Source organism: Aotus nancymaae, unplaced genomic scaffold (assembly GCF_030222135.1).
Source record: "Aotus nancymaae isolate 86718 unplaced genomic scaffold, 86718_ANA_hifiasm-v0.15.2.pri h1tg000106l, whole genome shotgun sequence".
NCBI classification, from domain to species: Eukaryota; Metazoa; Chordata; class Mammalia; order Primates; family Aotidae; genus Aotus; species Aotus nancymaae.
The window spans coordinates 2,274,807-2,298,387 of NW_026988521.1; the positions used below are offsets into that span (position 1 = coordinate 2,274,807).

Consider the following 23,581-nt stretch of genomic DNA (forward strand, 5'->3'; position numbering starts at 1 on the left):
AGCCTGGCCTCAGCCTCGGATGCCTCTCACCTTGGAGTTGTGGTGCCACATCACCCCGGTGGTCAAATGCCACATCTGTGCTCCCTCCCGGGCCATCCTGAGTCCCCCACTCTACCAGGTCCTACAAAGGCCCCCAGATGGACGGAGCAGCCCACAGCCTCTGTGCTCATGGGTGAGGTGGATAACCCACCATCAGATAAGGCAGGTCAGGCTGAGGCATAAGCTGAGCCCCTGATAGGATGGGGGCACCATCTGGGAGGAAGGATGTCCACAGCCCCTGTGGGTATCAGGGTGGGCTTCCAGGAAGAGGAGGAAGAGGCCTTGGAATGAGCTTCAAAGGAGATGCATAATATTCAGGATGTCTCATCCTGTGGCAGCCACAAAGCTTACGTGTTTGGGCCCTGAGGCCAACTCGGCAGCTGTGACCTCTCCAGCTCCCTGCCGCCAGCCCCCGCCCCAGTGTTCAGCCCAGGCTTGACCACTGTGATGCCAACCAAGCCTGCAATGGAACCAGCAGGATCCCAGATATCTCCCCACCCCAACGAAAAGGCCAGCTCTAGAGACCCAGGAGCCACTGTCTCGGCGGAGCCCTCCCCACACTGCACCCTGGGGACGCTCCACAGAGAGCAGGATTTCATGGATCTGAAAGTGAAAGAGAGAAACTCACTGTCTCCAGGAGCTCCGAAAGGCAGAGGCTCGGAGAGGCACAGAACCGCCCCCAATGCTCTCCAGCCCCGTGCTCCCACCCATGGCCCAGAGGCCAGGCACGGTGGCTCATAATCCTGTAATCCCAGAACACTGGGAAGCTGAGGCAGACAGAACACTTGAGGCCTGGAGGTTGAGACCAGCCTGGCCAATGTGGTGAAACCCCGTCTCTACTAAAAAGACAAAAAATTACACGCAGGCACCTGTAATCCCAGCTACTTGGAAGGCTGAGGCAGGAGAATTGCTCGAACCCAGTAGGTGGAGGTTGCAGCAAGCTGAGACAGCCCCACAGCACTACAGCCTGGGTTCCAGAACGAGACTCCATCTCAAAACAAAACCAAAAAAAACCCCACACTTATTCATAGTGTGATTTGTCACAAGCCACGGCAAGACGCTCTTGTGAGTGTAGGGATCTCTGTTAGTGAACACACCGGACATGGATGTCACCCAGGTGGACACATGCCCCACAGGAGGACCGTTGGCTCAGGGCCCAGAGCAGGGCTTGGAGGAGGCCAGCTGTCGACCGGCCCCTGCCCCCACCGCTGTCCACAGACCCTCTGGGCAGCCTCAGGCAGGGCTCCTCCTTGGTGTGCCAGCCCCTCCTCAGCCCTCCCCACCGTCCTGCCTTGACTCCAGGCTCTCGGGAGCTCCCAGCACCCCGACCTCTGCTTCCCAGTGAGGGAGGACCCTCCTCCCTGACTACACCTGCAGACACCTGAGGGCAGCTGTCAGGGTGGGAAGCCGGCTCCAGTGTGACCTGGAGGGCTCATTTACCACGCCGGCCCCTCATCAGCTATGTGGGTGGTGGAGGTGGGTGAGGCTGTGCCGTGAGCATCCCCAGGCGCCTGTGCAGGACTGCCTCCCCAGCACAGCTGTCCCCAGCCTGCACCTGCCTGCTCGGGAAGTCCTCAGTCCCCAGGGGTTCCCATGTCCACCCCCACACAATCTGCAGCTGGATGTGGGTGCAGGAAGGGAGGGGACCTAGGGACCCAGTCCCTGCTGGGTCTGGGGTGGAGGGGTGGGTCCCTGAAGGGTCAGAGTGAGGGGAGCCTGCCGGTGGCTCCTTGGGGATGGGGGACGCAGAGAGGTGGGGTGGGGCCTGCTCACCCCGTGTCCCCCGCAGGCCGCTGCTGGCTGGACGCCCTGGAGCTGGCCCTGCGCTGCTCTAGCCTGCTGAGACTGGGCACCTGCAAGCCAGGCCGAGATGGGGAGCCGGGGACGTTGCCAGACGCATCACCCTCATCGCTGTGCGGGCTGCCAACCTCGGCCACCGTCCACCCAGACCAAGACCTGTTCCCGTGAGCGAGGCGAGGGCGCGGGGGGTGGTGACTCATGGGGTCTCCTTGTAGGTGAGGAAGACGGGGTGAGGACAGCCCAGCCTCCACTCTGGTGGGCTGCGGGGCTGCAGCAGGGACGTGTTCATTGCAGCATATCCTGGGAGCCTCGGCTTCTTCCTCTGTAAAACGGGGCTAATCGTGTCAAACATGGGTTGTGGAGGCAGTGACGGGCCGGAACGTAGGGGAAGCGCCGAGCAGCGAGGTCTGGGAGGCCCAGAGGGGTGTGCCGGGGTCTCACCCTCGACAGGGACCCACTGGCACCATCCACCTTCCAGACTGAACGGGTCTTCCCTGGAGAACGACGCATTCTCGGACAAGTCGGAGAGAGAGAACCCTGAGGACTCAGATGCCGAGACCCAGGACCACAGCCGGAAGAACGAGAGTGGCAGCGACCAGTCGGAGACCCCCGGGGCCCCGGCACAGAGAGGGACCACCTACGTGCAGCAGGCCCAGGAGGAGCTGGGGGAGGTGAGAGCCCCGCCAGGAGCCCCAGCCTTGGGCTGAGAGTGTTGGGGAAGCCACCAGCGGGACAGCCGAGGGGCAGAGGTGGACACCAGGCCACCTGTAGGAAAGAGCCATTGTGGGGAGAAAGCTGAGTGTACCCTGGACCCGGCTGTGATGGAGAAGGGAGAGGTGGCAGGTTCAGCGTATTTGGAAGGTGGATTGGGCAGATCCCAGCCAGATGGCAATGAGTGACGCTGCTGTGAGCCAGGCAGGGTGGGCTGCTGCAGGTGTGAGCCCAGGGCTCCGGGCAGAGACCTAGGCATGAGGGCATGGGGAGGGCAGCCAAGGGGCACCCAACCTTCAGAGGCCGAGCACAGATAAGGCTTCACAGAGGTGGGCAGGGAGGTAGGAGGAGGGGTTGTAGGGCCAGCAGTGCTGAGAACCAGGGAAGGATAAGAGGGCGTGACGGCTGGATCAGTGAGGGGCAGTGGGGACCGGCACCGAGACAGCCTCAGTGGAGAAGAGGGCAGAAGCCTGGGGGACAGGGTTCCGGAAGATGGGAGGGCGCAGACAGAGCTGGAGGGTCCCTGATAGCCGAAGCTGCCTGCCATTTCCAAGCCCCAAAGCTGGCTTGGAAATCGAAGCTACGGCACTGGGCCCCTGACCGCTCCTGGGCCAGCCCCTCACAGGGTCAGACATGGCTCCTGGGTGCCATGCATACCCTCCACTAGGCCAGTGCCACAACAATCTGTCCGTGGCCCCGAAGGCACAGAGAGGCGGAGCCACTCGCCTGAGGCATCCCTGCAGCAGGGGCGAGATCCTGACTCACAGACCGCACCCCGTCTTGCCCCCTCCCCTGGGCAGCTGTCATCAGGCTAGACATGCAGACAGCCCTGAGTTCAGATCTCACCTGTGCCATATACCAGCTGTGTGTCTTGGGCAAGCCACTTGTCCCCTGTGTGGAGGGGGAGGACCAGTGTCCCCGTATCCTGCGGCTGCGGTGAGGTGCAAGTCTGCAGTGAGAAAGCGGAGCCCTGTCACCCCAAGTCGCGTGTTCGGCAGCTGTGTAAGGGTTAGATGTCTCAGGAGGGGAGGAGATGAGGGGCCTTTGTGAGGGGCTCACAGGCTTCGGAGGGGACCAATGAGTTTATGGCACTCATGATGGTTTTGTGGGTGCAGGCTCACCTCCAAACTCATCCAGTTGTCTACATTCAATATCTGCATTCAAATTGGTATACATTCTGTATACCAATCATACCTCAATAAAGTGGTTAAAAAACAGAAAAAGAAATATGTTTTTTAAAAAATGGAAGAGCAGGCTGGGCACGGTGGCTCATGCTTATAATCCCAGAACTTTGGGAGGCTGAGGCAGGTGGATCATAAGGTCAGGAGTTTGAGACCAAGCTGTCCAATATGGTGAAGCCCCATTTCTACTAAAAGATAACAAAAATTAGCTGAGGTGTGGTGGTGCACGTCTGTAGTCCCAGCTACCAGGAGGCTGAGGCGGGAGAATCGCTTGAACCTGGGAGGTGGAGGTTGCAGTCCTGGGCGACAGAGTGAGATTCAGTCTCAGAAAAAAGGAAGAGGGTGTCAAAGCCCTGCTCCCCAGGCAGCTGTGAAGACAGGGCGGGCAGCAGCCTCTCTGTTTCCTGGGCCCCGGGTCCCACGAAGCACAGATGCATTTCAACAGCAGGTGCTGAAAGGCTGTACCCTGCCCTTTGAGGGGCGCAGAGCATGGGGTCCCTGGGCCAGGAGCAGAGACAGGAGCAGGCCTGGATCAGGGCTGGGGGTGCCCCAGGGGCAGGGCGGAGACACACTGGGAAGAGTTCACATTTGACGGGGCTGAGTTGGCCTCATGAGGCTGCGGGGACCAGGCCGGGGGATTACACCCGAAGGGGTGGCAGGTGCGGCCTCCTCCAGCCAGAGCCGCCGCTGCCCCGCCACCCTTCCTCGCAGCTCCTCCACGCAGGCCCTGACTGCCGCCTGTCTGCCGCAGCTGGGCGAGGCGTCCCAGGTGGAGACGGTGTCGGAGGAAAACAAGAGTCTGATGTGGACCCTGCTGAAGCAGCTGCGGCCGGGCATGGACCTGTCCCGCGTGGTGCTGCCCACCTTCGTGCTGGAGCCACGCTCCTTCCTGAACAAGCTCTCCGACCACTACCACCACGCAGACCTGCTCTCCAGGTGAGCGCCATGCTGGGAGGGCGCCCCACACCTCGCCCTGCATCTGCAGGAGACCCGCAGCCCCTCAGCCCCTGCCTCCCCTGTGGGGGCTTCCAGAGTCCCCTGGCTGATGTCAGCCCAGTGTTCCTGCAGCTCCTCCCTCCCAGCGGGCCCTGTCTCCAAAGAGGGCCTGGGAGGAGCTGGTGGAGAGGGAGCATTGTTCCCTCAGGGCCAGGGCCATCCGTGGTGAGAGGGGGCTCAGTCCCAAGCACCTGCCATGCGCCCTGAGCCCTGCACCCTCAAGCTGGAAGGGATGGGATACAGAGGAGGGAAGGGGATAGCAGAGTCTAGAAGCAGGTTGCACAGGATGGAAGGGGGCTGCAGAGGCTGGAAGGGGCCGTAGAGGCAGGAAGGGGGCCGCAGGCTTGGGAGCCAGGCAGAGGGAGCAGGGTGAGGACAAGAGTGAGGGCGGGGTGCTTCCTGGAGGTGGGGGCACCCTGGCACCCTATGTCAGCGGTGCCCTCTCTGCCCCAACGTGGGAGCAGCCCCGGCACTTTCTGACTAGAAGAACCCACTTCCCTGGAGAAAATTCTCCTGCTTGGAGGTGGCCAGAGGACCTGGGCCAGGCAGCCCGTTTCCAGCTGAGTGGGTGGAGGTTGGGATGGTAGGAGGGAGGGGTCAGGGAAAGGAGGGTGGCCCATGGCCCCCGGAGCGGGGGTCAGCGTTCTCCCAACTCATGGCAGGGCCGCGGTGGAGGAGGACGCCTACAGCCGCATGAAGCTGGTGCTGCGGTGGTACCTGTCTGGCTTCTACAAGAAGCCCAAGGTGAGCCCCTGCCAGCCAGGGAGGGTGGGGCTGCGGCCCACGGGTCTGTCTGCTCAGCCCTCGTCCCTTGGCACTTTCCCTTGTCCCCGGGCCACCCCCTACGCCACATGACCTTGAGGGACTCTGGTTATCCCACAGAGGGCCCAGGTCCTTGGTGATGGGGGACAGGGCCCCACTTCCCACAGGGGGGTTCTGGGTGGCTCAGGCCAGGCCCCCAAGGGTGGTCTCAGTTCCCTGAAGGGCCCAAGCTGGACCCCTTCCTTATCCCCCAAGAAAACAGCCTCAGGCCATGTTAGAGATGGTGCCAAAATACAGAGGCTTTCAACCCCGAACCTCGAGGAACCTTTGGGATCTGTGGTTTTCATAAATTTTTAGCCATGGAGCCCCCTTTTAGAACCACAAACCCCAGACTCCAATGACAGCAGGCTGCTCTGGTTATAGTGAGGGACAGGCACCCGCAGCTCCCCTGACCTCACCACAGAGCCCTGGGGCTCCAGGAAGCAAGTTTGAAAACCACGATCCTGGTTCCACTTCTTCATTGTGCAGATGGGGAAACTGAGGCTCGGCGAGGGGAAAGGATGGCCCGAGTCACACAGCAGGTGTGGGGTGGAGGCGGGACTCCTGACTGCCTGGTGCCCTCCGTGGCCCTCAGCAGGCTGTGTTCAAGCTACACCCAAGGTCCAAGGAGAGGGTGACAAGGTCGGGGTCTTGTGTCCCTCCTCCAAACTAAGAATTGGACAGGATTCCCCTGAGCTGTCCCCCAAGAATGTAAACCACAGGCAAAACAATCCCCCCAAATCAGAAGTGAAGTGCTGTTCCCAGATGCTAGCAGCAAACCAGGCCAGCAGGCAGCAGGCAGCCCACCCACACTGCCCACCAGGCCACATCCCTCACCTGCTCTGCACAGCGGGCCCCTTTCCTCACACTAGTCTCTGTTGTGTGCAGGGAATCAAGAAGCCCTACAACCCCATCCTGGGGGAAACCTTCCGCTGCTGCTGGTTCCACCCCCAGACTGACAGCCGCACGTTCTACATAGCAGAGCAGGCAAGAGCCCCTCCGCTGCACCCGGCCTGGGCGCTGGGCTCATGGGGGCAGGGCCCTGGCAGCGGGCAGGAGCAAGCATGACCCCAAGGGCCCGCTTCCTAGGTGCCCCACATCCTGCCCGGCGGAAGGGCTGTGGACCCCACTGCTGCCAACAGGGATTCTCGCAGAAGGTGCAGACACCTCCATGGCTGTGGCAGCAAACAGCATCTCCCTAGGGAGAGGACAGAGCATCCCATCTCTCAAGGGGGCCTTCTGGGGCAGTCAGGGCTTCTGAGCCCCATATTGAAGCCTGCCTGCCCTGGGCATTGTGAGCGAGAGCCGGGAAGGCCCCTACCCAAATCCTGGGACGGGGATGGGGGTGCATCCGGGACAGGGAGGGGTTTTCTTTGAAGCTGGGCTCCTGCTTCCTGGGATTACCTGTTTCTGAGCTGTTTACAGAGACGCCTCTCTGCACACAGGTGTCCCACCACCCGCCCGTGTCTGCCTTCCACGTCAGCAACCGGAAGGATGGCTTCTGCATCAGTGGCAGCATCACAGCCAAGTCCAGGTTCTATGGTGAGGAGGTCACCCCGGGCGCCCCCTGGGGCCTCAGGGAAATGCAGTGGGGGCTGCAGGAGCCAGTGGGCCGACGTCTCAGCTGGGGGCCGTGTGCCTGTCCCTCCCAACCCTCGTAGTCAGAGACCACCATGGTCAAGTGCTCACACCCGGGCATCAGGTAGAGCTTGCCCGCAGCTCCCCTGAGCTGAGAGTGGGCACCTTTTGTAGGGACGCCTTGAGAACTGAGAGAGGCATCTGCGTGGAAAGGTGTGGACCAGGGCTGAGCAGCCCCAGAGCGCTGCGTGGCTGTGTGAACCCGCTAAAATGAAACTTAAGGCCGGGCGCAGTGGTTCACGCCTGTAATCCCAGAACTTTGGGAGGCTGAGGCAGGTGGATCACCTGAGGTCAGGAATTCAAGACCAGCCTGGCCAACATGGCAAAACCCTGTCTCTACTCAAAATATAAAAATTAGCCGGACGTGGTGGTGGGCGCCTGTAATCCCAGCTACTTGGGAGGCTGAGGCAGGAGAATCGCTTGAACCTAGGAGGTGGAAGTTGCCGTGAGCTGAGATGGTGCCATTGCACTCCAGCCTGAATGACACGGTGAGACTCTGTCTCCAAAAAAAGAAAAAAATGAAACTGAAACCGAAGACTTTCTGTGGCCACATCACAGCGCTCAGTGTTGGCCCCAGAGTGGGACAGGGAGGGGATCTCTGGTCTTCACAGCAGCCCCACTGGACTGCGCTGCTCTGGGGCCTGGCAGCTGCGGGTCCGCAGAAAGTGGCCGTTTCCATGTCTTCCCATCAGTCATACGTTTCCCATCAGTTCCATCACGGGCGGGTGTGTGCCGGTTTTCCTGTGCGCCTGGCTTTCCTGGGTGTGTGGAAGTCTGGGAGGGGCCCACGTGCCGCTGCCCTCTGGTTCAGCCCACCTTTTCCACCTCTGTCCTCTCCTCACTGGCCATGCCCATGACTCGGCCCTTCCACAGGTATGTTTAAAGTCTGAGGCGGGGCTCAGGCAACTTTGAAAAGGTTTGCAGCCTCCACCCTGAGAATCTTCAGTTTTGTGACTGCAGAAAAACACTAACATCTCAGCGCAGATGTCAGATACGCACCGGACGGGGGTTTGACAGAATCTCAGGCCCAGGGAGGTTAAGTGACGCACCCGCAGTCACGCCGCTGGAGGTGCCAGGAGCGCGTTTGGCTGATGGAAGGAGCTTTGACCCCGTGACTTAGGGGCGGCCACCGGTGTGAAGGGGCTGTCTGCACTCACTGGTCCTTCTGCCTCTTGTCTCTCCAGGGAACTCGCTGTCAGCTCTGCTGGATGGCAAAGCCACGCTCACCTTCCTGAACCAAGCAGAGGATTACACCCTCACCATGCCCTACGCCCACTGCAAAGGTGAGAGGCTCAGCGACCCACCCCAAGGGCAGAGCCGGGCTCCTCCCGCAGTGACGTCGGCTGGGTAATAAACCCCTTTGCTTATTTGCTGGAAGATATCTTTACTTCACCTTCACTCGCCCATGACTTTTTTTTTTTTTGAGATGGAGTTTCACTCTTGTTGCCCAGGCTGGAGTGCAATGGCGCGATCTCGGCTCACTGCAACCTCCTCCTCCCAGCCTCAAGTGATACTCCTGTCTCAGCCTCCTGAGTAGCTGGGATTACAGGCATGCACCACTACGCTCAGCTAATTTTGTATTTTTAGTAGTGATGGGGTTTCTCCATGGTGGTCAGGCTGGTCTTGAACTCCTGACCTCAGGTGCTCCGCCCACCTCACCCTCCCAAATTACAGGCATGAGAGCCACCCCGCCCGGCCTGGCCCGTGACTTTTGAAGGTGTGTAATTCCAGGTAGATTGCTGTTTGACTGCCCTTGTAACAAGTGTTTTGTTTGCCTTCTGGCTTGCATTGCTGTTGGGGATGATCAGCTGTCAGCCCATTCGTCACAGAATCTGCTCTTCCCTGTAGCTGCTTTGAAGATACTCTCCTTGCCCTGGTGCTCTGTAGTCTTGCTATATAGTGTGTCAAAGTTTGGACTTCTTTTGATTTTTCTCATTAATAGACTTTATTTTTTATAATAGTGTTGTGTTTACAGAAGAATTGAGCAGGAATGCAGAGTTGCTGTGTGTCCCTTACACACAGTGTCCCCTGTCATTAACATCTCACACTGAGGTGCCACATTTAGTGCCATCGATGAGCCAGTGCTGATACATTGTTATTAGCTGAGTGTACAGGTCGCTTCTCTTGCGCAATGAGTTTTGACAAAGACAGAAGGACCTGTATCTGCCATTACCGTATCTCACAGAATAGTTGCACCACTCTAAAAATCTCTTATGATGAGACATGAATAGATGGATCCACATACTCCTCCATCCCCCCAGGCTCTGGCCACAACTGATCCTTTACTGCCTCCATAGTTTTGCCTTTTCCAGAATGTCATGTAGTTGGAATCATGGCGTGGAGCCTTTTCAGATTGGCTTCTTTGACTTAGCAATACGCACGTAAAGATTCCTCCACTGGGCATGCCTGCTCTTTGGGAGGCCGAGGTGGGGGAATTGCTTGATGGGGGAGTTCAAGACCAGCCTGGGCAACGTGGTGAAATCCTTTCTCTACCAAAAATACCAAAAAATTAGCCAGGCGTGGTAGTGCACTGGTGGTCCCAGCCTTGGGAGGTTGAAGTGGGAGGATTACCTGAGTCCAGGAGGTAGAGGCTGTGGGGGGCCCTCATGACACCAGTGCACTCCAGCCTGGGCAGCAGAGTGAGACCCTGTCTCAAAAACAAAATCCTCCATGTCCTTTTATGACTTGATAGCTCTGGATTTCTTTTTAATTTTTTCTGACTGAGGATTTTCGTTTGTTCGAATTCTGAACCTGAGGTTTCGTGGCATTGATCAAGTCTGGAAATTTTTAGCCATTATTATTTTTTTAAGTGCTTTACTCCTGATTTCTCCATTTTTCCTAGAACTCCAGTGAGACCGAATTTAAACCATCTCCTTCTTTGCTTCGTCTCTCTTAATGTTTCCATCATTCTTTTATTTGTTTGCATTCTAGATAATTTATTTAGATGTGTATCTTTAACTCTAATTAACTTGACCTGTGACTCATTCACTGAGTTTTCTATTTTGATATTTTGTTTCCCAAGAATTTCTACTCCTTTCAAACCTGTCTGTTCTTCTTTTTCTTTCTCTCCTTTTTTTTTTGATGGAATTTTGCTTGTACTGCCCAGGCTGGAGTGTAGTGGCACCATCTCGGTTCACTTTAACCTCCGCCTCCTGGGTTCAAGCAATTCTCCTGCCTCAGCCTCCCAAGTACCTGAGACTACAGGTGTGTGCCACCACACCTGGCTAATTTTGTATTTTTAGTAGAGACTGGGTTTCTCCATGTTGGTCAGGTTGGTCTTGAACTCCTGACTTCAGGTGATCCACCCGCATCAGCCTCTCAAAGTGCTGGGATTACAGGCGTGAGCCACGGCACCTGGCCTTTCCTGTTCTTTTATGCTGGTACCTGTTCCTTGGTCATGTTTGCAGTCCTTTCTTGCAAATCTTTGAGCACTGTAATAAACACAGTTGTTTCATTATTTCTATCTGGCCATTCTCATGGTCGAATTTGCAGCTGGGTCCCCTCTGCCCACAGTGATGCCCCCAAAGATGCTCAATGATTATTCAAAGAATGGCTGACTTCCCGTGGGAGTCTCATTTTGCTAGTGTTTTATTTGTTGTTGTTTTGCTGCCTGAAATTGTTTGACTGCCTCTCACATTTTCTTAGTAGGTTGTTTCTGGGACACAGAAGTGTAGGTTCGAATCCCAAACTCACCTTACGCATTCATGGAGAGCTGCGGGTTTCTTTTTAACCCCTAGAGCACAGGCCGATACAGGGGTCCCCTCAACTCTCTCTCTGGGACGAACGGGCTTTCTGCAGCTGTTCCTTTTGCTGATGGTGTAGCCATGTGAGAGTGCCTGCTTTGTGGAAATGTCTTAGAAAGAACTCTCCTGGTTTCTCTGACCCAAGGACCTGTCTACCACTTCCCATGGGAACCTCAGAAACCAAGATCTCAGATCAATAAATGCCCCTCCTTCTTTTCCCCCTCCTCCCACTCCCCCCTCCTCCTCCCCCTCCTCCTCCTACTCCCCCTCCTACTCCCCCTCCTCCCCCTCCTCCTCCCCCTCCCCCCCCGCCTCCTCCTACTCCTTCTACTCCCCCTCCTCCCCTTCCTCCTCCTACTCCCCTTCCTCCCCCGCCTCCTCCTACTCCCCCTCCTCCCCACCTCCTCCTCCCCTTCCTCCCCCTCCTCCTCTTCACTCCCTCCACCTCCCCCTCCTCCTCCCCCTCCTCCTACTCCCCCCTCCTCCCCCACCTCCTCCCACTCCCCCTACTCCCCCTCCTCCCCCTCCTCCTCCTACTCCCCCCTCCCTTCTCCTCCTACTCTCCCTCCTCCCCCTCCCCCTCCCCTCCTCCTCCCCCTCCCCCTCCCCTCCTCCTTCCCATCCCCCTCCCCCTTCTCATCTCCCTCCCCTCCTCCTCCTTCCCCTCCCCCCTCCCCTCCCCCTCATCCCTCTCCCCCTCATCCTCCCCCTCCCCCTTCTCCTCCCCCCTTCCTCTCCCTCTTCCCCTTCCTCCTCCTCTCCTCCCCCTCTTTATTTTTCTTCTGGGGGAGTTCTCATATTTTCTTGCATGCTCATTGACTCGCCCATGTTTCATATATTTTTTTCAACTTTTTATTATGGTGAAGTTCAAACATATATGTGCGGTCCGCCCACGAACCCACAGCACAGCAAGCCACTCACCCTCATGCTCTCCCCCCAGTTCATTGGAGGTAAATACCAGGCATCATGTCATCTGAGTATTTTATTTTATATCACTAAAAGATAAGGATTTCCCTTTTTTTTTTTTTTTTGAGACAGAGTCTCACTGTGTCACCCAGGCTGGAGTGCAGTGGCACCATCTTGGCTCACTGCTACCTCCCCCTCCCAGGTTCAAGTGATTCTCCTGCCTCCCCCTCCTGAGTGGCTGAGATTACAGGCACCTGCCACCATGCCTGGTTAATTTTTGTATTTTAGTAGACACGGGGTTTCACCATGTTGGCCAGGCTGGTCATAGATTCCTGACCTCAAGTGATCTGCCCGCCTCAGCCTCCCGAAGTGCCGGCATTACGGGCATGAGCACTGCCCCAGCCAGGATTTCCCTTCTTGACCATAACTACAGTACTATCACGAGACCAAAAAAAACCCACTCTCCCTTATCATCGAGCCTGCAGTCCACGTTCGGATCCCCGGTTGCCATGCGCCTGTGTCTTGCTGCCCCACCCTCGAGACAGCGGGCTGTTTGGCTAGGTCTCTATGTGCGGCCGTGCTCTGCGCATGGCTGCCCCGTTTATACATCTCCTTGGTCCCTCCTGTTTTCCCTGCAGTGCGTTAATGTTTCCCTCGTAGTCCCTCCAGTGAGGATTTTCCTGGCTGCATTCCTGTGCCCTGGGGATTTCCTACAAACCATCAATTGATTTGATCCCTAGATGCCTGATCATGTTCAGCACAATTTTTTCAACATGCCACTTCATCGAGGGTTTCGTGTCTTTCCACAGCGGGGCGCACAGGGCCTGCTGTTCTTTGTGATATTAGTGGACCTTGATTCTCATGCCTGCATCCGTTCCCGTATCAGGCATTGCAAGACGGTGACGTTCCATCCTCCTTCACTTAGTCACTGGAAGGCTTCTCAAAAGAGAAACTTCCCCTCGTCCACTACACAGTTACCCAACGGGACTGGTTTGTTTTAGGATAAATCCCAGGTTTCTTTATCTTTTCAAAATAATGAGGTGTTTCCCCTGCTGGCTTCCAAAGGTGACTGGCGAAGGTGATTATTGCCATGTATTTTTCGATAGGAACATATTTGATGTTCTAGAACGTTTTAATTGTTCACTTTATTGACACTGAAATTGCCCCATCTTTGGCCGCTGGGGGTCATCGTTGGCTCCGGGGCCCCCTGCACACCCCGGCAGCTCTGCCGGCGTCCTCCCTTCCACCCTGACCATGCGTGCACCCTGCTCATTGCCTACACTGGACTTCAAATCAGCCATTTCTCCAGAGAGCTCCAGTTCCTTTCACTAGGAAATAACATGTAGTGACCACAATCGGGGGGGCAGGTCTGTTTTGTTTTTCTTTCTTTCTTCTTTTTTGAGACAGACTCTCACTCTGTTGCTCAGGCTAGAGTGCAGTGGTGCGATCTTGGCTCGCTGCAGCCTTGACCCTGGACCTTCCCCTCCCTGGAGCCCACAGACCCCTCGAGGCTTCACAGAGCCGCTCCTTCGTCTTTCCAGGCGCGTGCGCGTGGCCAGGGTGTGCCCGGAGGGACTTGGGGGTGCTTCAAGCCTTTGTTGCGACAAGTAGCTTGTCGTCTGTTTTCTTCATTTTTAAGACACATATTTTGCCACACGTTTCTAAGTGGTTTTCAGAGTGCAAATATTTGGGTTTCGATGCTGGTGGCGGTGGCGGCGTTCTTTAATTGGATTAACTCCTCCAAACGCCGGAAATGGGACAGTCGTTCTTTCCTTCGTTAATTGAAAAAAGATGCATGAATTTTTTTAAACATACGGGATGCTATCCTGGGTGCTGGTGCCCACTCTGTTCTGGGTGCCAGCCTGCTGCGCAGCAGTGAGCGGGAAGACGCCTGCCCTGAGGAGCGTGACGTCAGAGCAGGAACCACGGAGTCAAGTGAAGCACACGCGTGTCTCACGGGGCTGGTGGCCTCCGGAGCCTGGAACAGGAGGCGACACCCGGACATGCAAACAGGCCCTGGCAAGGACAGAGCCCCCTTAGTGAGAAGACGGCCCCCGAGGGACCAGGCGTGCCTCCCGGGCTCCACACCCCACCAGCCTCTCCACGCGGGGCTCTGCTCCCAGCACCTCTCGTGCGCCTCGACAGGCCTCCCAGGGGTCGGTGCTGCTGGGTCGGGACTCAACAGGGCCTGGGGCTCAGCAGGGCTGGGGCAGCATAGGCCCTGACACTGGCTGCATTTCAGGACTCCTGTATGGCACGATGACCCTGGAGCTGGGTGGGAAGGTCACCATCGAGTGCGCCAAGAACAACTTCCAAGCCGAGCTGGAATTCAAACTCAAGGTAGCACTAGCCGCAGCCTGGGGGAGGCGAGGCTGGGGAGGGAACAAGGCCTTGGGGATCCTCCTGCACCCTCCCCACCCGCCAAGGAAGGTTCCCCAAGGCAGTGCACACGAGGGGAGCAGCTCTTGACATCCCACAACACAGACAGGGCCCAGAGAGGAGAGGCTGCTGCCTGCAGCCACACAGCGGAGCCAGCCCAGGCCCTGTCTCTGTGGCAGGGACCCTGCATCCTTGAGCGGAGGCCTGGGGGTCACAAAGACCTTGCTGGCTAGTGTTGGTTGGGTTCGTCCGTCCTGGGCTCCCAGGCCGTGCCCCCGTGAGGATGTGACTCTGGAGGGTCCCCAGCCCCTGCTAATGGGCTACGTTCCGGGTGTGGCCCCGCAGCCCTTCTTCGGGGGCAGCACCAGCATCAACCAGATCTCGGGAAAGATCACGTCGGGAGAGGAAGTCCTGGCGAGCCTCAGCGGCCACTGGGTAAGCGGCCCACCCTCAGGGCAGACACGGCTGGGCAGTCATCGCCAGGCCCGCCTCTGACCCCTCTGGCCATGTGGGGCAGGACAGGGACGTGTTTATCCAGGAGGAGGGGAGTGGAAGCACGGCGCTGTTCTGGACCCCGAGCGGGGAGGTTCGCAGGCAGAGGCTGAGACGGCACACGGTGCCGCTGGAGCAGCAGACGGAGCTGGAGTCCGAGAGGTGAGGCCTGCTGGCGCCCAGGGACCCTGTGGTCACAGCCTGGCGGGGCCGGGCGGGAAGGCCAGCAAGCCTACAGTGCTGTGAGCAAGGCCCCGGGATGTCCCTGGCTGGGAGGGCAGCCTGCTGGAACCCTCATAGCAGATCACATGTCCCGGAAAGGACAGATGGAGGGAGGGGGTGTGGCCTGGAGAGGAGCAGGCTCCCCCGACCCCTCACTGGTGGCGGGTGACCAACAGCTGCCCGGGGAGGTCCCTACAGGCAGGAGGTGGGAGCTCAGTGCTGGAAAAACCCATCTCATGGACAAAAGAAAAGTTCCCTTTAAGGTAGTGAGCACCCTGTTATTGGAGGCAATCAGGCAGAGGTTGCTCTGTGCCTTCCTTCCGGTGCCGAGGGGCCCTGATTCCCAGCTGCCTCAGGGGTGGTCGGGCTGTCCGGGCCTCTGGCTCAGGGTGGGTCGCTGGCCCGCAGGCTCTGGCAGCACGTCAGCAGGGCCATCGGCAATGGTGACCAGCACAGGGCCACGCAGGAGAAGTCTGCCCTGGAGGAGGCGCAGCGGCGGCGGGCCCGCGAGCGGCAGGAGAGCCTCACGCCCTGGAAGCCGCAGCTGTTCCACCTGGACCCCGTCACCCAGGAGTGGCGCTACCGCCACGAGGAGTGCGTGCTGGCACAGCCCTGGGGCCGTGGGGGTGCTGGGCTGAGAAGGGCCCAGCGGTCCAGGCGTCCCTCTCCCCTTCACCCTATCCCCTGGAGGAGTCAGTGGGGAAGGGTCAGATAGTGACACCCGCCACCACCGCCCCGCCAGTCCTTACTGCAGGCTCTGCCCGTGGGGTGTGGGCAGTGGTCACTCTCCTGGAGGTCTCTGGCCCCTGTTGGAGGAGCTGACAGCTGGGCCAGGACAGCCCCCTCGCCTGAGGCCCACTGCCTGTGCTGATGGACGCCCTGTGGACCCTCTAGCCGCAGCCCATGGGACCCCCTGAAGGACATCGCCCAGTTTGAGCAAGACGGGATCCTGCGGACCCTGCGGCAGGAGGCTGTGGCCCGCCAGACCACCTTCCTGGGCAGCCCGGGGCCCAGGCACGAGGTCAGCACCCTGCAGGCCCCGTCCAGGGTGGTCCTAGTGGCCACACCTCACTCCTCACCTGGCTCCTCCTTCCCCTCACTGTGTTCAGCCTTAGCTGGGGCACCAGCTCAGGCCCCCACGCCCTCATCCCCCAGTCCCCTCATCCCTCTCCTTCCCTCCCCTGCCCCGCGTGGGACTCAGGAACCAGAATGTGCAGGACGCTCAGTTCCAGGCCACCTCGGTGTGTGTCAGGGTCTACTGTCTCTCAGCCCACTGCCCCCAAAGCCTCCGTCTGCCAAGTTAGCGGCCGCATTATCCCGTTCCACTGATGAGGAAATGGAGGCCCAGGGCAGCCCAGGGCCCTGCCCAGGTAGGAAGAGGAGGAGCGGCACTGGCACAGATCTTGGGCCTGGAAGGGGTAAGCAGGACACAGAGAGGCTCCAGGGAGGAACTGGAGGAAGCCACCTTGGGTGTGTCCTGGTGCCTTGCCCTGGACGGCCACCAGGTGGTGCCCGACCCACATGCCCCTGTTCCAGGTGTCCTGAGCCGCACCAGCTGCACACCTACTGTGTGCAGAGCTCGGCTGGTGCTCACCCGCAGCAGGCAGGATGGGGGCATGTTCCCCAGGTGGTGCCGTCTGGGCCACACTCAGATGAGAAGCCATGCTTGCCTGGTGGCCCTAACTTCCCCAGAAAGCTGGGGGTTGCGGTATCTCCCTGGCCGCATGTCCCACACTGTCTGCCAAGGGACCAGGGAAGATGCCTCAGGAAGGCAGATGCACCCTGCATCCCCTCTGTCTGCAGCACAGTTGCCAAGTCCCCGGGCTCAGCCCAAACTGCTCGCTCCCGCCTTCCCTTGGCCCTGACTCCTCCCAGTCCCACTCCTCCTCCCCTCCCTCACCTTCTCTAGCAGATGTCCACCCCCGGTGCCCTCTGCAGTCAGGCTGGACCCCGCCAAGCCTCAAACACCATCCCAAGGAGTACCTTGTGGCCAAACCCACCGGCCCCACCTCTGACCCCACCTGTCCTGCCTCTGACCACACCTGTCCCGGCTTTGCCCCACCTGCCCCACCTCTGACCCCACCTGTCCTGGCTCTGATCCACCTGCCCCACCTCTGACCACACCTGTCACGGCTTTGCCCCACCTGCCCCAGCTCTGACCCCACCTGTCCTGGCTCTGACCCACCTGTCCCACCTCTGACCACACCTGTCCTGCCTCTGACCACACCTATCCTGGCTCTGACCACACCTGTCCCGCCTCTGACCACACCTGTCCCAGCTCTGACCACACCTGTCCTGGCTCTGACTCACCTGCCCCACCTCTGACTCCACCTGTCCTGCCTCTGACCACACCTGTCCTGGCTCTGACTCACCTGTCCCACCTCTGACCACACCTGTCCTGCCTCTGACCCCACCTGTCCTGGCTCTGACCCACCTGTCCCACCTCTGACCACACCTGTCCCGCCTCTGACCACACCTGTCCCGCCTCTGACCACACCTGTCCCACCTCTGACCACACCTGTCCCAGCTCTGACCACACCTGTCCTGCCTCTGACCACACCTGTCCCTCCTCTGACCACACCTGTCCTACCTCTGACCACACCTGTCCCGGCTCTGACTCACCTGTCCCACCTCTGACCACACCTGTCCTGCCTCTGACCCCACCTGTCCTGGCTCTGACCCACCTGTCCCACCTCTGACCACACCTGTCCCGGCTCTGACCCACCTGTCCCACCTCGGACCACACCTGTCCTACCTCTGACCACACCTATCCTGGCTCTGACTCACCTGCCCCACCTCTGACTCCACCTGTCCTGCCTCTGACCACACCTGCCCCGGCTCTGATCCACCTGCCCCACCTCTGACCACACCTGTCCCGGCTCTGACCCACTTGCCCCACCTCTGACCACACCTGTCCTGGCTCTGACCCACCTGCCCCACCTCTGACCCCACCTGTCCTGGCTCTGACCCACCTGCCGCACCTCTGACCACACCTGTCCTGGCTCTGACCCACCTGTCCCACCTCTGACCACACCTGTCCTGGCTCTGACCCACCTGTCCCACCTCTGACCACACCTGTCCTGGCTCTGACCACACCTGTCCTGACTCTGACTCACCTGCCCCACCTCTGACTCCACCTGCCCCACCTCTGACCACACCTGTCCTGGCTCTGACCCACCTGCCCCACGTCTGACCACACCTGTCCTGGCTCTGACCCACCTGCCACACCTCTGACTACACCTGTCCTGGCTCTGACCCACCTGCCCCACCTCTGACCCCACCTGTCCTGGCTCTGACCCACCTGCCCCACGTCTGACCACACCTGTCCTGGCTCTGACCCACCTGCCACACCTCTGACTACACCTGTCCTGGCTCTGACCCACCTGCCCCACCTCTGACCCCACCTATCCTGGCTCTGACCACACCTGTCCTGGCTCTGACCCACCTGCCCCACGTCTGACCACACCTGTCCCGGCTCTGACCCACCTGCCCCACCTCTGACTACACCTGTCCTGGCTCTGACCACACCTGTCCCACCTCTGACCCCACCTGTCCTGGCTCTGACCACACCTGTCCTGGCTCTGATCCACCTGCCCCACCTCTGACCCCACCTGTCCTGGCTCTGACCACACCTGTCCTGGCTCTGATCCACCTGCCCCACCTCTGACCCCACCTGTCCTGGCTCTGACCCACCTGTCCCGGCTCTGACCCACCTGCCCCACCTCTGACCCCACCTATCCTGGCTCTGACCACACCTGTCCTGGCTCTGACCCACCTGCCCCACCTCTGACCCCACCTATCCTGGCTCTGACCACACCTGTCCTGGCTCTGATCCACCTGCCCCACCTCTGACCACACCTGTCCCGGCTCTGACCCACCTGCCCCACCTCTGACCACACCTGTCCCGGCTCTGACCCCCCTGCCCCACCTCTGACCACACCTGTCCTGGCTCTGACCCACCTGTCCCAGCTCTGACCCACCTGCCCCACCTCTGACCCCACCTGTCCCGGCTCTGACCCACCTGCCCCACCTCTGACCACACCTGTCCCGGCTCTGACCCACCTGCCCCACCTCTGACCCCACCTGTCCCGGCTCTGACCCACCTGCCCCACCTCTGACCCCACCTGTCCCGTCTCTGACCCACCTGCCCCACCTCTGACCACACCTGTCCCGTCTCTGACCCACCTGCCCCACCTCTGGCCACACCTGTCCCGGCTCTGACCCACCTGCCCCACCTCTGACCCCACCTGTCCTGGCTCTGCCCCACCTGCCCCACCTCTGACCCCACCTGTCCTGGCTCTGACCCACCTGCCCCACCTCTGACCCCACCTGTCCTGGCTCTGACCCACCTGACCCACCTCTGACCACACCTAATGTGGAGTGTCCTTGGCATCTCTCTGGCCCTGAAGGCCTGCTGTCACACGGTGGTCCCACAGCCAGGCTCTGCTCTTTCCTCACAGGAGCATTGATTCCTGTCCTGGGTTCCTTGTGATCTCAAGTAAGGGCTGAATGGACGAGCCCTGCCTGCTCTCCTGGGACTGTGCACAGCCAGCTGAGTCTGGGGGTTCCCCCCTGGAGCTGTCCCTTGATGTGCGGAACCCTAGACATCTGGGTTTCCTGTGGACCCCGCCAGCTCCCACAGTGGCCTCAGCTTTCATCTGTCCTTGTGACTCAGGGGTCAGAACCACCCATGGCCCCCCATGCCATCATCTCTCCATTTATTGGGTGCAACCCCATGGTGGCACAGGGCAGGCCTGTCTGCACTGCCTCGTAGGCCTTGCTCACTGTGAGGGTCAGCAGCCCTGTGTCACCAATGAGGAAACAGACCCAAAGGGGGCATGGCTACTCCAGGCCGTCCCGGGACTGAGATGACCCCTCCAGCCAGCTCCACACCAGCAGCTGTCTTCCCTGCCGGCTGCAGCCTCTGGCACTGTCCTGGCATGAGCATGCCACATGTCCCCAGGTCTGGGCAGGGGGCATGGGTGACTCTCAGCTGCAGTGGCTCCATTTCTCTGCAGAGGTCTGGCCCAGACCAGCGACTTCGCAAGGCCAGCGACCAGCCCTCCGGCCACAGCCAGGCCACAGAGAGCAGCGGGTCCACGCCAGAGTCCTGCCCAGAGCTCTCGGACGAGGAGCAGGATGGTGACTTTGTCCCTGGTGAGCACCCTGGCCTAGCCTAAAGGTCCCTGTCTGTGTGCAGAGTGCAGCTGGCAGAATGGGGCGTGTTCCCTGGCTGATGCCATCCGGGCCAGCTGACGCCCCTCTCTGGTGGATGCCTCAGATGCCACCTGGCTGGAGGGAGTCCAGAGAAGCACCCAGCCAGGTGTAGGGCAGCCTCCCAGCAGAGGCTCCTCTGCCGCCCTGAGGGGCCCCCAGCAGGCTCTGGCCTCTCAGAGTCTGGGAGGCAGCCCAAGGGCCCATGAGGGGCAGGGTGGGGGCGGGGAAGCAAGGGAGTGGGCCCAGGCCAGGGGCTCCCCAGCGGTGGGGGCAGCATGAGGGGCAGGTTTGGTGGCGTCCTCCCCAGCCCTCTGCTCCTCTCCTGCCACCAGGAGCTTTGTCCCTGCCTCTGTAGTGGATGAACCTTGCCTTGGCCAGTCAGCCTCCTATTAGAGGCTGGTCCAGCCTGGGGGTTCCCTCCAGAAACATCCTCAGCGCCCTCCCTCATCTCTGGGTCTCCAGCTTGGCCCTGCACGTTTCCCATGAGGGGGTGGAGACCCAAGCTGGATGTGACCCCGTGACGCACATGCCAGGCCCCCAGACCTCCCGCTCATCCTCGCTTCTCCCCTCCCCTCCTATGTCTTCCTCGGGGCTGTCCCAGGCAGCGAGAGCCCCTGCCCTCGGTGCAGGAAGGAGGTGCGGCGGCTGCAGGCCCTGCACGAGGCCATCCTCTCCATCCGAGATGCCCAGCAGGAGCTGCACAGGTGGGCCAGACTCCGGGTGTCCATCCGGGCTCTGGGTCGGAAAGGACAGGGGAACTGGTGGAGCTACGGCGGGAGGTGGGGAGGCCAGGAGGCCGGGACCTGGGGTGTCACTGGAGCAGGAACCCACAGACCTGCAGGGCGCTGAAGAAAACCACCAAGGGCAGGAGAGAGGCTGTGAGAGGGGCAGGCGGTGCGGGGTGTTCAACTGGCCATGTTGGCCGTGCCTGGCAGACACCGAGCCAGAGATGTCCTGGAGCCTAGAGGAAGGTGCCAGCCCAGCATAGCCTGGGGTAGCCCCAGGAGAGACCCCGAGATGCGAGGGACGAGGTAGCAGCCTGGGCTTACTCAGTGCCCCACACCTGCGCACACTGGCTTCTCGGGAGTGGCTGAGGAAGGAGCCAATGGGATTGGCCGAGAGCCCGGGGCGTGGGCCACCAGGGCCACGTGGCCCCTTCTCGTCACCAGATACCGCCGATGGGGGCACAGCACAGGGTCCATCGCAGGTCCAAAGCTCCTGGCTCTGAGCCAGGCTGAGGGACTCCTTGGCTGTGGGAGCTTGGCTGTCACACCTTAGCCTCCCGTTTGTCAAGTGCAGTTCATAGCAGTACCCAGGGTGGAACGCAGCCAGGACACAGGCCTGGGCTCTGTGAAGCCCAAGAGCCTCTGAGAGCTGACATTATCCCTGTGATTCCGCTCTGGGTCCTGGCAGGAGAGCCCTCAGGGAAGGGCACACGCCAGCTATGGGGTTTGTATCCACGACCAGTTACAGACGCAGGCGGTGAGCGCGCCAGGGTGGGGGTGGCGCCTGCCTTTGGTGACAGTTCCCTCCCCTGTGACTCAGCAACAGAACCCCCATGCCCTTCCAGAAGGGTGCTCCCTGGTGAGGCTGTGTGGGCAAAGAAACAGGGAAGCCTGGCTCCCCAGAAGCAGGTCCACTACCAGGCAGTTGGCAGGACACAGCCAGAAGCTTCTGCAGCAAAAACCAGATGCACGTCGGAGTCCACGTTCCCCAGGGCAAAGTACTGCCAGCCAGGAGCTCAGACAGCGGCGTTCACTCCAGCTCAGGGACAGGGTCTCCACGCAGAGCACTCCAGCTCAGGGCCAGGGTCTCCACGCAGAGCACTCCAGCTCAGGGCCAGGGTCTCCACGCAGAGCACTCCAGCTCAGGGCCAGGGTCTCCACGCAGAGCACTCCAGCTCAGGGCCAGGGTCTCCATGCAGAGCACTCCAGCTCAGGATCCAGGGCCTCCATGGCAAAGCAGTGCTGGCCACAGGCTGGAACAGCAGTGTCTGCTCCCTCACAGTCCTGGAGGCTGGGGTCTGATGTCCGGGTGTCACAGGGCTGGTTTCTCTGGAGACCTCTCTCCTGCCTTGCAGATGCCACCTTCTCACCATGTCTGTCCTAATCACCTCTTCATATAGGGACCTTCGTATAAGTTCCTATGGGATCAGGGCCCACCCTAATGTTCTCAATTTAAATCAATACCTCATTAAGCACCCAATCTCCAAACACTGTCTCACCCGAGGTGGGGGGTTCCAACAGTGACTGTGGCAGAGGCATGATTCAGCCATAGCCACGGGGGTGGCGGGAGGAGGTCAAAGACCGGCTCCCCCATTCCTGGCCCTCCTCTGCCCTGGATGTGCCCAGGGAATCCCAGTAGAGCCACGGTGCCCTGGGGCCCTCCCCCTAACAAGCTCTCCACTCACACCTGCTCCGGTGTCCCTGGAGGGCAAGAGGTGCCATCCCGTCTCCATCTCGGCCCCGTGTCCAGCACCTGGTCAAGCACCCAGGGCACCGTCCTGGCCTGTGGGAGGGGCCTTGCTGGCATTGGCACAGCCCCCACGACCTCTCCTCTGTCCTTGCAGGCACCTCTCGTTCATGCTGAGCTCCACGGTGCAGGCGGCACAGGCGCCAGCCCCCGGCCTCCTGCAGAGCCCCCGATCCTGGTTCCTGCTCTGCGTGTTCTTGGCGTGTCAGCTGTTCATTAACCACATCCTCAAATAGGAGCCGTGGGGGCAGCTCCTGGCCAGGCCTGAGCCCTCGCTCCCAGGCACCCAGCACTTTAAGCCGGCTCCGTGGAGGCAGAGAGTCCAGCAAGCCCAGCCACTGTGACAGGAGGCCCAGGCGCAGGAGAGGCCTGGGGCCACCAGGGCGCTGTGGCCCGGGAGTGCTGGGCACCTCTCGTGGGGGCGCTGGCCTGTCTGCAGGGCCTTCTGCTCAGCACCAGCCTTAAAGCTAAAGCCAAATGCAGCTTCCGCTGTGCAACGCACGCCTGGCCATCTTGTCTCGCCACCCCCAGTCCAGAGGATGGATGGATTTAGGGTGGGAGGACTGTCGGGGCTCTGGACAGTCACAGCCCAGCAGCAGTGAATGGGCAGGTTTGGAGGAGCAGCCATGGAGTCCCAAGTGGCCCAGGAGCCCCCCTCATGCACAGATGCATAGGCCTGCCTTCTTGACACCCTGCCTACAAAGCCGGGGCCATCCTGGTGGGGCCACTGATGGGTGGTGGGCACAGGTGAGGGCCACTCTGGGGAGGGCATTTTGGTTTTTTATTCCACCATGTGCTGTTTGGATGGGAGCCCCACAGAGGCAGGTCCTGGAACCACCCCGCCCCCACACCTGGACGCTGGCTCCGGTGGGAAATGCGCAGGTGGAGGTGGTGGTGGGTGCAGGTGTGTAGGGGGTGCAGGGGTACGGCTTAGCTGGCCCCGCACCCAGGTCAGGGAGGCTCAACTTGGCCACTTTACTCAGA

At 60.2% G+C, this 23,581-nt stretch overlaps 1 protein-coding gene across 1 annotated transcript in view; it reads left to right on the forward strand.

Annotated features, from left to right (window-relative positions):
• OSBPL5 (oxysterol binding protein like 5) overlaps positions 1 to 23,375 on the forward strand; it is a 46,295-nt gene extending 22,920 nt beyond the window's left edge. The window contains exons 8-22 of the mRNA XM_064370234.1: positions 1,829 to 2,003; positions 2,318 to 2,510; positions 4,483 to 4,667; positions 5,390 to 5,471; positions 6,417 to 6,515; positions 6,974 to 7,070; positions 8,351 to 8,449; positions 14,058 to 14,155; positions 14,540 to 14,629; positions 14,712 to 14,848; positions 15,317 to 15,502; positions 15,803 to 15,929; positions 19,927 to 20,065; positions 20,727 to 20,829; positions 22,695 to 23,375. Of these exons, the coding sequence (XP_064226304.1) occupies positions 1,829 to 2,003; positions 2,318 to 2,510; positions 4,483 to 4,667; positions 5,390 to 5,471; positions 6,417 to 6,515; positions 6,974 to 7,070; positions 8,351 to 8,449; positions 14,058 to 14,155; positions 14,540 to 14,629; positions 14,712 to 14,848; positions 15,317 to 15,502; positions 15,803 to 15,929; positions 19,927 to 20,065; positions 20,727 to 20,829; positions 22,695 to 22,833 (1,949 nt within the window). The 3' untranslated portion in view covers positions 22,834 to 23,375. The remainder of the gene's footprint in view (positions 1 to 1,828; positions 2,004 to 2,317; positions 2,511 to 4,482; positions 4,668 to 5,389; positions 5,472 to 6,416; positions 6,516 to 6,973; positions 7,071 to 8,350; positions 8,450 to 14,057; positions 14,156 to 14,539; positions 14,630 to 14,711; positions 14,849 to 15,316; positions 15,503 to 15,802; positions 15,930 to 19,926; positions 20,066 to 20,726; positions 20,830 to 22,694) is intronic.
• Positions 23,376 to 23,581: the final 206 nt, after the last annotated feature.